Source organism: Cherax quadricarinatus, chromosome 72, assembly GCF_038502225.1.
Source record: "Cherax quadricarinatus isolate ZL_2023a chromosome 72, ASM3850222v1, whole genome shotgun sequence".
Lineage (NCBI taxonomy): Eukaryota > Metazoa > Arthropoda > Malacostraca > Decapoda > Parastacidae > Cherax > Cherax quadricarinatus.
In genome coordinates, this window is record NC_091363.1 from 23,839,680 (window position 1) to 23,853,003 (window position 13,324).

Here is a 13,324-nt window from a genome sequence, read left to right on the forward strand (position 1 = left end):
CTCCAAAGAAAGCTCCTAGTGCCAAGCCTGTGGTAAAGAAGGTGAGAAATATGTACAGTGACAAAGTCTTGGGCCATTTTAGGGAAGTGTTAAAGAGACGCCAGAAACAGAGCTCTCTCCACAGTTACTTTGCGAGACAGGACTAGAGTGACTCTCAAGGTGGTCCTAGTGGCATTAAGAAACAGAGAAGAGAAGCAATTGGTACCTGAGGTGTTGCTGGAAGGGGATTTCCCTTCCAAACTGTAAACAATCCAATCTCTCTCCTCCTCCAGTCTCCCATACACTAAGAAGAATCTCCAATAAAGGTAAGTGTTATGCTGTTAATGTTTCATTCATCATTTCCCATTGTATTGTTTATGTACTACATGTATATTTCATGTGTGTGATGAATGGTTTGAAAAATCGACAAGTTGAAGATTGAGACACTTATGCAGCATATGGGAATCTTTATTCAGGAAACGTTTCGCCACACAGTGGCTTCATCAGTCCAATACAAAGAGGAAGGCGTAAGGAGAGGAGGAGTATGAGGTAATCAGTCCCTCAGCCTGGAGTCGATGTGTTCAGTCCATCAAGATTGATGGACTGAACACATCGACTCCAGGCTGAGGGACTGATTACCTCATACTCCTCCTCTCCTTACGCCTTCCTCTTTGTATTGGACTGATGAAGCCACTGTGTGGCGAAACGTTTCCTGAATAAAGATTCCCATATGCTGCATAAGTGTCTCAATCTTCAACTTGTCGGTTTTTCAAACCATTCATCACAACTGTCAGACACTGCAGCATCATGGGATCTTGTTACAAAGAATTCTTCAACACTTGTTCAACCTTTGGATGAAGACCTACTTCGACTAGTGGATGGTACCACTATGACCCCGCCTCCGCCTGCTTCACGTCACCTCACTACAGTATATAAGCCACGTCTACGGCCCTATGCTGTACATTCTACAAGATTGATGGACTGAACACATCGACTCCAGGCTGAGGGACTGATTACCTCATACTCCTCCTCTCCTTACGCCTTCCTCTTTGTATTGGACTGATGAAGCCACTGTGTGGCGACACGTTTCCTGAATAAAGATTCCCATATGCTGCATAAGTGTCTCTATATTTCATGTAAAAATTTTTTTTGTTTTAATACTTCTGAGTGTCAGGAACGGATTAATTGTATTTACATTATTTCTTATGGGGAAAATTAATTCACAAATCGTAAATTTCATTTATAGTAGCTGCTCCAGGAATGGATTAATTACGAAAAACGAGGGACCACTGTAGTAGAAATGTTAAATTTTTGCCGATGTTCAAGAGTAAACAAATGACCCCACAAGTCTAATACATGACAGTTGGTGGGTCTAATATACATTCACAAATGTGGTGATATTATTTATACAGTTATTACAGTATTGCATAACAGTAAATCTTCTATTTTTTGGTTAGAATAAAAATTCATTGTTAATAAAAAATCAAATGGAATTCATTTGTAAAGCCTGGAAATGTAACTAATGAACAGAGGAAATGTTAGTTTAGTGCCAGGAATGCCTGCAATGTTTATCCTGGACCCTATTTTGAAATTGGAATATTTTGAACTTTGCATTAACCCTTTGACTGTCGCGGCCGTATATATGTCTTACGAGGTACCGTGTTTGACGTATATGTACTCATAAATTCTAGCGGCTTCAAATCAAGCAGGAGAAAGCTGGTAGGCCCATATGTGAGAGAATGGGTCTGTGTGGTCAGTGTGCACCATATAAAAAAAATCCTGGAGCACGCAGTGCATAATGAGGAAAAAAAAACTCCAACCGTTTTTTTTTTTAATTAAAATGCCGACTTTGTGGTCTATTTTCGTATAGTATTTATGGTTGTATTCTCATTTTCGTGGTCTCATTTGATAGAATGGAAAACATATTATAGAAATAGAGGTGATTTTTATTGATTTTACTTTAAAAAGAACCTAGAAATGGAGCTCAAAGTAGGGGAAATGTTTGATTTTTGCTAATGTTCAAAAGTAAACAAATGATGCCATTGTCCAATAAATGTCCAAATAGCCATTTTAATATGCAGTCATGAATGGGTTGATGTTATTTATACAATTATTACAGTATTGCAGTAGTCTGCATAATAGTAAGTCTTCTATTTTTTGTTTGAATAAAAATTCAAAATAGAAAGCAAGAGTAATATCAGAGGGGCCTGGAGACATGACTGATGAGCAAAGAAAATGTTATTTTAGAGCCAGGAATGTCTGCACTGTTCATTCTGGACCTTATTTTGAAATTGTCATATTTTTTAGTTTTTGTGAAATTGGCCAAATTGCAAATTTCTGACCACATTATTAGGTAGTTGAAATTGGTAAATGGGCAGTTTCTTGTACTCAATCGATAGAAAAAATGGAGTTCTAAAGAAATAGCTTTGAGTTTGGGCGACTGGAACATTGGAATTAGCCGAAAATAGGGCTCAAAGTGGGCGAAATCGCCGATTTGTAAACAGCGCCGAGGTCGCTAACTTCGCGAGAGCATAATTCCGTCAGTTTTCCATCAAATTTCGTTTTTTTTGGTGTCATTACAATCGGGAAAAGATTCTCTATCATTTCATAAGAAAAAATAATTTTTTTTTTTTTTTTAAATTTTGCGACACCAGGAGACACCTCAGGATTGGGGGTTGCGACAGTCAAAGGGTTAAATGGGCCAAATTACCAATTTCCAGTCACTTTATTTTGTTGAAACAGTTGACTTGGAAATTTCTTGTGCTCAATCGATAGAATAGAAGTAATACTAGTGAAATAGCTAAGAATTTGGTTGACTGGAATACTGTAATTGCCCTAAAATGGGAGAGTCGGCAAAATCGCCGACACATCAAAATTTGCGAGAGCATAATTGTCAATTTTCCATCCAATTTCGTACTTTTTGTTTTATTACCTTCAGAAAAAGACTCTACTATTTCATAAGAAAAAATAAAAAAATTATTTTTTTTAAATTCTTGGACCTTGGTGTGCACTTTGAAATTTGGCCTCTGGACCCTGAAAGGGTTAAACTGTCCAAACATAGATCTACATACATTCACATGTGTATTGCTCCAAAAGTAGATCTGTTTTTTAACATATTTTCAAATAAAAAAAAATATAGATCTAAAGTTTTTTTTACATGGTTTCAGATGTAAAAAAAAAATGATTACATTTTTTTACATTCAGATGTTGAAAAAACGTAGATCTACGTTTGGACAGTTTAAGGGTTAAGGAGTTGGTGTGTTTTTTGTCAATAGCTCTGAATCAACTGGTAGACAGGTGACTTCTACATGGATGTAGTCATCCATGTAGATATTTTTAGCTCATAATTGACAATGTTGTTAATAGAATTTGTATCTGAGTTTGAGATGACAAGAGTTGTCATCAGAGAACAGAACAAGTTCAAGGAGATGAAATGCATTGCAAGATCATTGATGTTTATGAGGATGAGCAAAGGGCTAAAAGCACTGCTCTGAGGCATTTAAAAATCTACTTGCCGTGTTGATGAGGTTATGCCATTGGTGGAGACACGTTGGTGTCTGTTATTAAAATACAACATCTTGTGGTCCACTCTTTTGAAATTTTTCTGCGGGTTTATGAAGAGGGTCAGAGGATGTTCATTATTTTTATGAGCTACAGTTCAAGCATTTTTATAATTGCATCTTTTGTACTTTTGATTTAAAACCAAACTGGAAAAATGCAGGCAGGTGGATGGGTGTTGTTGGTAAGGCAGGGACGTGGGTAGGTGGTGTTGGTAAGGCAGGGATGTAGGTAGGTGGTGTTGGTAAGGCAGGGACGTGGGTAGGTGGTGTTGGTAAGGCAGGGACGTGGGTAGGTGGTGTTGGTAAGGCATGGAGGTGGGTAGGTGGTGTTGGTAAGGCATGGAGGTGGGTAGGTGGTGTTGGTAAGGCATGGAGGTGGGTAGGTGGTGTTGGTAAGGCAGGGAGGTGGGTAGGTGGTGTTGGTAAGGCAGGGAGGTGGGTAGGTGGTGTTGGTAAGGCAGGGAGGTGGGTAGGTGGTGTTGGTAAGGCAGGGAGGTGGGTAGGTGGTGTTGGTAAGGCAGGGAGGTGGGTAGGTGGTGTTGGTAAGGCAGGGAGGTGGGTAGGTGGTGTTGGTAAGGCAGGGAGGTGGGTAGGTGGTGTTGGTAAGGCAGGGAGGTGGGTAGGTGGTGTTGGTAAGGCAGGGAGGTGGGTAGGTGGTGTTGGTAAGGCAGGGAGGTGGGTAGGTGGTGTTGGTAAGGCAGGGAGGTGGGTAGGTGGTGTTGGTAAGGCAGGGAGGTGGGTAGGTGGTGTTGGTAAGGCAGGGAGGTGGGTAGGTGGTGTTGGTAAGGCAGGGAGGTGGGTAGGTGGTGTTGGTAAGGCAGGGAGGTGGGTAGGTGGTGTTGGTAAGGCAGGGAGGTGGGTAGGTGGTGTTGGTAAGGCAGGGAGGTGGGTAGGTGGTGTTGGTAAGGCAGGGAGGTGGGTAGGTGGTGTTGGTAAGGCAGGGAGGTGGGTAGGTGGTGTTGGTAAGGCAGGGAGGTGGGTAGGTGGTGTTGGTAAGGCAGGGAGGTGGGTAGGTGGTGTTGGTAAGGCAGGGAGGTGGGTAGGTGGTGTTGGTAAGGCAGGGAGGTGGGTAGGTGGTGTTGGTAAGGCAGGGAGGTGGGTAGGTGGTGTTGGTAAGGCAGGGAGGTGGGTAGGTGGTGTTGGTAAGGCAGGGAGGTGGGTAGGTGGTGTTGGTAAGGCAGGGAGGTGGGTAGGTGGTGTTGGTAAGGCAGGGAGGTGGGTAGGTGGTGTTGGTAAGGCAGGGAGGTGGGTAGGTGGTGTTGGTAAGGCAGGGAGGTGGGTAGGTGGTGTTGGTAAGGCAGGGAGGTGGGTAGGTGGTGTTAGTAAGACATGGAGGTGGAGGTGTTGTTGCTGCTAAGGTAGGGAGGTGGGTAGGTGGTGTTGATAAGGCGGGGAGGTGGAGTAGGTGTTGTTGGCAAGGCAGGGAGATGGGTAGGTGGTGTTGGTAAGGCAGGGAGGTGGATAGGTGGTGTTGCTAAGGCAGGGAGGTGGAGTAGGTGTTGTTGCTAAGGTAGGGAGGTGGACGAGTGTTGTTGGTAAGGCACGGAGGTGGGTAGGTGGCGTTGGTAAGGGAGGGAAGTGGGTAGGTGGTTTTGGTAAGGGGTGGAGGTGGGTAGGTGGTGTTGGTAAGGCAGGGAGGTGGGTAGGTGTTGTTGGTGAGGTGGGGTAGGTGATGTTGGTAAGGCAGGGAGGCAGGTAGTTTGTGTTGGTAAGGCAGGTGCCAGATGAACCAGGCTGTACTCGCCTTATTTTGGGTACAATTAGGCGAGTACAACCTGGTTGATCAGGCTGTGATGGATATGTGGGGCAGCGGACCTATTGCAGCAACAGCTTGGTTGATCAGGCAAGCACCAGATAAGCCTGGCGCATGGCCGGGCTCACAAAGTAGAATCTCTCGAAACTCTTCAAAGGTATATATCAGAGGTAAAGGGAGGTGGGTAGGTGGTGTTGCTAAGGTAGGGAGGTGGAGTAGGTGTTGTCGGTAGGGGATGGAGGTGGGTAGGTGGTGGTGGTAAGGCAGGGAGGTGGTTAGGTGGTATTAGTAAGGAAGGGAGGTGGAGTAGGTGTTGTTGATAAGGCACCGAGGTGGAGTAGGTGTTGTTGGTAAGGCACTGAGGTGGAGGTTGTGATGTTGCTAAGGTAGGGACGTGGGTAAGTGTTGTTGGTAATGCAGGTAGGTGGTGGTGGTGAGGCAGGGAGGTTGGTAGGTGTTGCTGTTAATGGTCTCAAAGATATTTACGCATTGGCGATTTCGTCCACTTTGAGCCCTATTTTTGGCCATTTCCAATGTTGCAGTTGACTAAAATCATAGCTATTTCCCTAGAACTCCATTTTTTCTATCGATTGAGTACAAGAATCCGCCCATTTACCTTTTCCAATTACCCAATAAAGTGGTCAGAAATTGGCAATTTGGGCAATTTCACACAAATTTCAATAGATGCCAATTTTGAAATAGGGTTCAGAATAAACAAGACAGACATTCATGGCACTAAAATAACATTTTATCTGTTCATTACTGGTTTGGTAATAGAGTTGTGGATGAGTGGAACAAACTCCCAAGTACCGTTATAGAGGCCAGAACGTTGTGTAGCTTTAAAAATAGGTTGGATAAATACATGAGTAGATGTGGGTGGGTGTGAGTTGGACCTGATAGCTTGTGCTAACAGGTCGGTTGCCGTGTTCCTCCCTTAAGTCAATGTGACCTGACCTGACTAGGTTGGGTGCATTGGCTTAAGCCGGTAGGGACTTGGACCTGCCTCGCATGGGCCAGTAGGCCTTCTGCAGTGTTCCTTCGTTCTTATGTTCTTATGTTCATTAGTCACGTCTCTAGGCCCCTCTTACATTACTTTTGCTTTCCATTTTGAATTTTTATTCTCACAGAAAATAGAAAGTTTTCTGTTATGTATACTACTGCATCATTGTAAAAATGGTATAAATTGTGTCAGCGCACTTGTTAAAGAATATTATACTCGCCAGTTGATGTGTACTGGACACGTGACTTGATTTGTTTACTCTTGAACATCGGCAAAAATCGATCATTTTTGCTACTTTGAGCTCAATTTCAAGGTACGTACTTGTCATCACGAAATCAATCAAAATCATCTCTATTTCTATAAGATATCTTCCATTCTATCAAATGAGACCAAGGAAATGGGAATACAACCATAAGTACCATACAAAATTACACTAGAAATTAGCTGTTTTAAACCAAAACCACGGCGGAGTTTTTTTTCTTATTATGCACAGCATGCCTCAGGATTTTTTTTATACTGCGCACACTGACCACACAGACCCATTCTTTCATATGTAGGCCTGCCAGCTTTCTTCCACCAGATCTGAAGGCGCTAGAATTTAGGCGTACAAGTACGTGACCGACCCTGGCTGTAATGACGCATTTGTACGTGACCAACCCTCAAAGGGTTAATGGCATTTCAATTAATTTCAACGAGGAAAATTGATTTGATATACGTACGAGCAAACCGAGTTGCCAGCTCGGTCATGGAATGAATTAAACTCACAAGTCAAGGTACCACAGTATACAGTAGAGTATATGGGAAGTTGGGTGGCAGAAAAGATTGAGTGCCACCACAGCCAAAACACAGGCTAGTGAACAAATCTATTTCTTAATATTTTGTTTATTTGTGGAAATGTGTAGATACTGTGTCCTGCCTCAGTAAGTTCAGCTCAGAGCCCCATAACCCAAGTATGATAACTTGAGCTTCATAGCTCCATTCTCCCGAGCATCCAATGTTTTTCTTCACCGTTTGAAATTGGTGCTTCGTCTTTTGTCAAGCAACATCTCACATAGTAATGATATAAATACAGTAAAACCTACAATTAAAGAACCTCCCTTTTACAGATTTTTGTTTACTACAGGCAAAAAAATATTAATCATCGAACAAAAAAAAAAAAAAAAAAAAAAAGTCCAGGGTTCCAAATTTTGTCCATTACAATAATGTCTGGCTGTCTTCTAAAGCATCAGACCAAATCTGGTATCTCCAACACACATCCAGTAAGAGCCAGATTGGCCACATCCAGAAACTGTCTGTTTTCATTATTCCCTGAGCCACAAGCCATTCAGCCACCTCTTGCCTTACCAACAACACCCACCCACCTCCTGCCTTAACTTTGTGAGAGCATAATTCCGTAAGCTTTCCATCAAATTTCATACTTCTGGTGTCATGATTGGAAAAAGATTCTCTATCATTTCATAAGAAAAAATAATTTTTTTTCAAAAGTTCTTCGAGCCTGAGAATGAGCTTGGGAGAGGGCCTCTTGACCCTCTAATGGTTAATCTGTTCCAGCCCCCTAAAATCCACCCCAATTTTTTTGTTACGGGTTTTTAAATAAGACATGTATTTATAAATAAAAAATATTGTATAAAAACATAATAAAACATAAAAGAAAATGTAAAGAAAAGCTGGTTTTATAAAGTATATTTACCTCAGAGATCAGATGACTTGGGCTAATGGAAGACACTGGCAAAGGTGGAGGGTTAAACTACAAGTTAACTACATGCAACTGGCAAAGGTGGAGGGTTAAACTACAAGTTAACTACATGCACACCTTGGTCATGTTTTTCTGTAATTTCATGCTTTAATTCAATGGGCATCATCCTCCTCCTCTTCCCAGCACTGTTCTTTGCACTTACTTTTTTGGAATCATGATTAGGAAAAACAAATTTGGCAAATTAACTGCATAAAAAGCAAACACAACACAACACTAAGGTATTTGAAGAGGTAGATCATGGTAATGAATATGATATTGTGTATATGGACTTCAGTAAGGCTTTTGACAGGGTCCCACATCAGAGACTATTGAGGAAAATTAAGGCACATGGAATAGGAGGAGAAATTTTTTCCTGGATAGAGGCATGGTTGACAAATAGGCAGCAGAGAGTTTGCATAAATGGGGAGAAATCAGAGTGGGGAAGCGTCACGAGCGGTGTTCCTCAGGGGTCAGTGTTGGGCCCCCTGCTGTTCACAATCTACATAAACGACATAGATGAGGGCATAAAGAGCGACATCGGCAAGTTTGCCGATGACACCAAAATAGGCCGTCGAATTCATTTTGACGAGGACATTCGAGCACTCCAGGAAGATTTGAATAGACTGATGCAGTGGTCGGAGAAGTGGCAGATGCAGTTTAATATAGACAAATGCAAAGTTCTAAATGTTGGACAGGACAATAACCATGCAACATATAAACTAAATAATGTAGATCTTAATATTATGGATTGCAAAAAAGATTTAGGAGTTCTGGTTAGCAGTAATCTGAAACCAAGACAACAGTGCATAAGTGTTCGCAATAAAGCTAATAGAATCCTTGGCTTCATATCGAGAAGCATAAATAATAGGAGTCCTCAGGTTGTTCTTCAACTCTATACATCCTTGGTTAGGCCTCATTTAGATTATGCTGCACAGTTTTGGTCACCATATTACAGAATGGATATAAATTCTCTGGAAAATGTACAAAGGAGGATGACGAAGTTGATCCCATGTATCAGAAACCTTCCCTATGAGGATAGACTAAGGGCCCTGAATCTGCACTCTCTAGAAAGACGTAGAATTAGGGGGGATATGATTGAGGTGTATAAATGGAAGACAGGAATAAATAAAGGGGATGTAAATAGTGTGCTGAAAATATCTAGCCTAGACAGGACTCGCAGCAATGGTTTTAAGTTGGAAAAATTCAGATTCAGGAAGGATATAGGAAAGTACTGGTTTGGTAATAGAGTTGTGGATGAGTGGAACAAACTCCCAAGTACAGTGATAGAGGCCAGAACGTTGTGTAGCTTTAAATATAGGTTGGATAAATACATGAGTGTATGTGAGTGGGTGTGAGTTGGACCTGATAGCTTGTGCTACCAGGTCGGTTGCCGTGTTCCTCCCTTAAGTCAATGTGACCTGACCTGACTAGGTTGGGTGCATTGGCTTGAGCCGGTAGGAGACTTGGACCTGCCTCGCATGGGCCAGTAGGCCTGCTGCAGTGTTCCTTCGTTCTTATGTTCTTACGTTCCACGGCGAGGTAACCACGTGCACTTTGCTGCGCCAACTAGTGGTGGCATATCTGAAGCTCGCTCACAACTTGGATTTTGGCTCGCAACTCCAATCAAAATATCAACCAAGCGACAGCTCGTAACTCGGGAAACTCGTAAGTTGGGGCACTCGTAAGTCAAGGTACCACTGTATTTGTTATTGGCATTAACTATATTTTTTCATGGTCAATTATAAATGCTGTACACTACTACTATGTCTATATCTACAGTATATTTTCACAATATAAACTTAATAATTTATGAAATCATTGTGTCAGGATTGTAAACTCCCTGAATGGAGTATTTGTACCCATGACAATCCAGCCCTTGAACTAGCAGGCCGGTGTGCTATCCACTTTACTTATCCACTGTGAATGTACCATTAACAATGTGTAGCTATAAAAGGGTATTACTGTCCTGCCATATGAATGTGAAACAGGAACCTATTAAATATTTTGCTCTTAGGGAAGATTGCTGGTCTTTTCTTAATGTATAAAGATGTAAAATGCCAGGTAAATTTTACAAACTGCTAGTTTTGTTCAGTAGTTTTATAGACATGCATTTATATCCTCCCTGGGATGTGACCCAGTTGACTAAGACACAGGAACCTACTACCTGCTGAGTGAACAGGGTTCACTCAGCAGGTGTTTTCTTAATGGTGTGTTCTTTACTTGTTCTTATTTGTGATATTTCCTTTCCAGTTGTGGAATCCTTGTCAAATACTAAGCTTTTGGGAGGATATGATAATCCCAAAATCCTTTAATACACACTATAACTAGAGGTCTTGAATTTTTCAGCAAAGGACTTTAGGGGAGCATTTGTCATACCTCCTCCCTCCTGCACTGTTTATTCTGGATGATTGGGAGCAGCAAAACAAAATACTTGGAATTCGTTGCCTATTTTACATATTAAAAACTATGGTAAGCATATTTTGATTTTAATTTGTAATTTATGGATAAGTATTTCAGGTAGAAATATCCTTCAATTTTGAGTTTTTCTTTTTGTTAAACTACTGGGCAAAAACATGTTGTAATGACAATAAACTTGATATTAACATTTCTTGAGACTGTCTAGTAGGGTGACATAGCAAAAAATAGGTTTGATAAATACATGAGTGGGTGTGCGTGGGTCTGAGTTGGACCTGACTAGCTTGTGCTACTAGGTCAGATGCTGTGCTCTTCCCTTAAGTGAATGTGACTGACCTGGCTAGGTCAAGGCATTGGCTTAAGCTGGTGGGAGAACTGGACCTGCCTCGCATGGGCCAGTAGGCCTGCTGCAGTGTTCCTTCTTTCTGATGTTCTTATGCTCTTAAACCTATTGTAAATTTTTTGATAAATGCCAATTTTGGCACACAAGTAGACTCATATATAGTATAACAAGCAAATTCAGGCTGAGACACTACAAATATAGCCCAGGACAGGTGTGTTAACCATTTTCCTAAATGATGCTTATGAAGCTTAATTATATTTCAGAACTGCCAACTGTGAATGACCAGAGTGATATTTGATTCTGAAACTCCCAGAGCGTTCAGGCAAAAGAATGTCCTCAAGGATAATTTGTGTGTGCTGTGGAGGGCAAACAGTAAGGCATGGGTCACTAGGGAATTTTTCTATAACTGGTTACACCATGCATTTGCCCCCAATGTGAAAAATTACCTAACTGAAAAGAAATTAGAACTTAAGTGCCTCCTGGTGTTAGACAATGCCCCTGGTCATCCTACAGACGTGTCAGAGCAACTTTATGGGGACATGAGCTTCATTAAGGTGAAGTTTTTGCCTCCTAATACCACTCCTCTCCTGCAGCCCATGGACCAGCAGGTTATTTCCAACTTCAAGAAACTGTACACAAAAGCTCTGTTTGAAAGGTGCTTTGTAATGACCTCAGAAACTCAACTGACTCTAAGAGAGTTTTGGAGAGATCACTTTAATATCCTCAATTGTGTAAACCTTATAGGTAAGGCTTGGGAGGAAGTGACAAAGAGGACCTTGAACTCTGCTTGGAAGAAACTGTGGCCAGAATGTGTAGACAAAAGGGATTTTGAAGGGTTTGAGGTTAACCCTGAGAATCCTGTGCCAGTTGAGGAATCCATTGTGGCATTGGGAAAGTCCTTGGAGAAGGGGAGAGAGAAATTGAAGAAGTTGCCTACTACAAAGATAAAGGAAATCTGTGCTAAGTGGCTTGAAGTGCAAACCTTCATGGATGAAAATCACCCTCACACAGCTATTGCAAGCCGTGCTGGTGATTATTACACTTGTTGTGAAACACTTTAGGCAAGTCATAAAGGAACGAGAGGTACAGGCCACTATGGACAGATATCTTGTGCGAAAGAAGTCCAGTGACTGAAGCTGGCCCTAGTGGCATAAGAAGGGAAGTAACCCCAGAAAAGGACTTACTACCTCAAGTCCTAAATCTTCAATAAAAGTAAGTGTCATTTAATTGTGCATGCCTTTTTCAGTTTGTGTGTATAAAATTAACATTTCATGTGGTAAAAAAAATTACTTTTGTGAGGATTGTGTAAAGTGATTTCATAAGGAGTTATTGTTGTGTGGATAGTTTTGTTAGTATATATACAGTGGACCCCCGGTTAACGATATTTTTTCGCTCCAGAAGTATGTTCAGGTGCCAGTACTGACCGAATTTGTTCCCATAAGAAATATTGTGAAGTAGATTAGTCCATTTCAGACTCCCAAACATACACATACAAACGCACTTACATAAATACACTTACATAATTGGTCGCATTCGGAGGTAATCGTTATGCGGGGGTCCACTGTATATGAAAAGAAGTCATTTATTCTTAGAAAAAATAGTTTTTATTGAAATTTTTGATGTTATCATGAATCAAACAATTTAATAGGTCTTTAGCTATTAAAAACAAATCATACATCATATATCAAACATAATTTACCTCAGAAGTAACCTATACAATTATCCTAACTCAGCATCTATGGCTGGACTCTCATTACATTTTGATGACTGAAAATCACACAAGATTCACACGAGATTGTTGGGTAGTTAAGTACATATTATTGCATTTGTAATGGGATTTATGTTGCACATTAGATAGTCTCAAAGTATTTTTGGAAGCATAGATACCAGAATTGGTCAAGAATACACTACAATCAATCAAAATTACAGAATTAGTTATTCAAGAAAACACCAATTAAATGAGTTGTCTTTTCTGATCACATTTCTGTGACCTGGAAGTTAATTGTGTGATCAATCCTCGTTGTCAGTGAGAACTGTAGCCTCTCCTCACTTAACGACGGAGTTCTGTTCCTAAGACCACATCGGTAAACAATTTTGTCACTAAGCAAGGAGCATACTATAATGGTAATGGGGTTGTCAACCATCTATGATATTGTTTTAATGTTGCCTGTGCACCATTTATAACATTTTTAGTATATTTTTAAATGTTTATACAGTAGTGTACTGTATATTGTAATAAACAGAGTAGAGGAACTCAGCTCTAATATACATTATTTAGGTATGCATACTGGTCAGAGAACCCATTGTAAACTCTGAGTTGTCAGTAAATGAGTACATCACTAAGTGAGGAGAGGCTGTATTAAAGTTCAGCCATTTTTTTTGCACTTACAGCACTTTACACAGCCCTTCTTGCATTTGCATGACTTAAGCTCATAGCAGATGTAGGCTGCTTCTGGTAAACTTGTCCAGTATGGTTAGTTCAGCACCAGTTGGTAGGAAGGAGGCAGTTCAGGTGCTGGTTTCAGTATTTGACCCCACA

The 13,324-nt window shown here is 41.1% G+C and overlaps 1 protein-coding gene across 1 annotated transcript in view; it reads left to right on the forward strand.

Moving 5' to 3' along the window:
• The window catches only part of LOC128701223 (TELO2-interacting protein 2), a gene marked incomplete at its 3' end in the record, with an annotated part of 71,479 nt that extends 60,983 nt beyond the window's left edge, over window positions 1–10,496 (forward strand). The window contains 1 exon segment of the mRNA XM_070100473.1: window positions 10,374–10,496. Within this exon segment, the coding sequence (XP_069956574.1) occupies window positions 10,374–10,496 (123 nt within the window).
• Window positions 10,497–13,324: the final 2,828 nt, after the last annotated feature.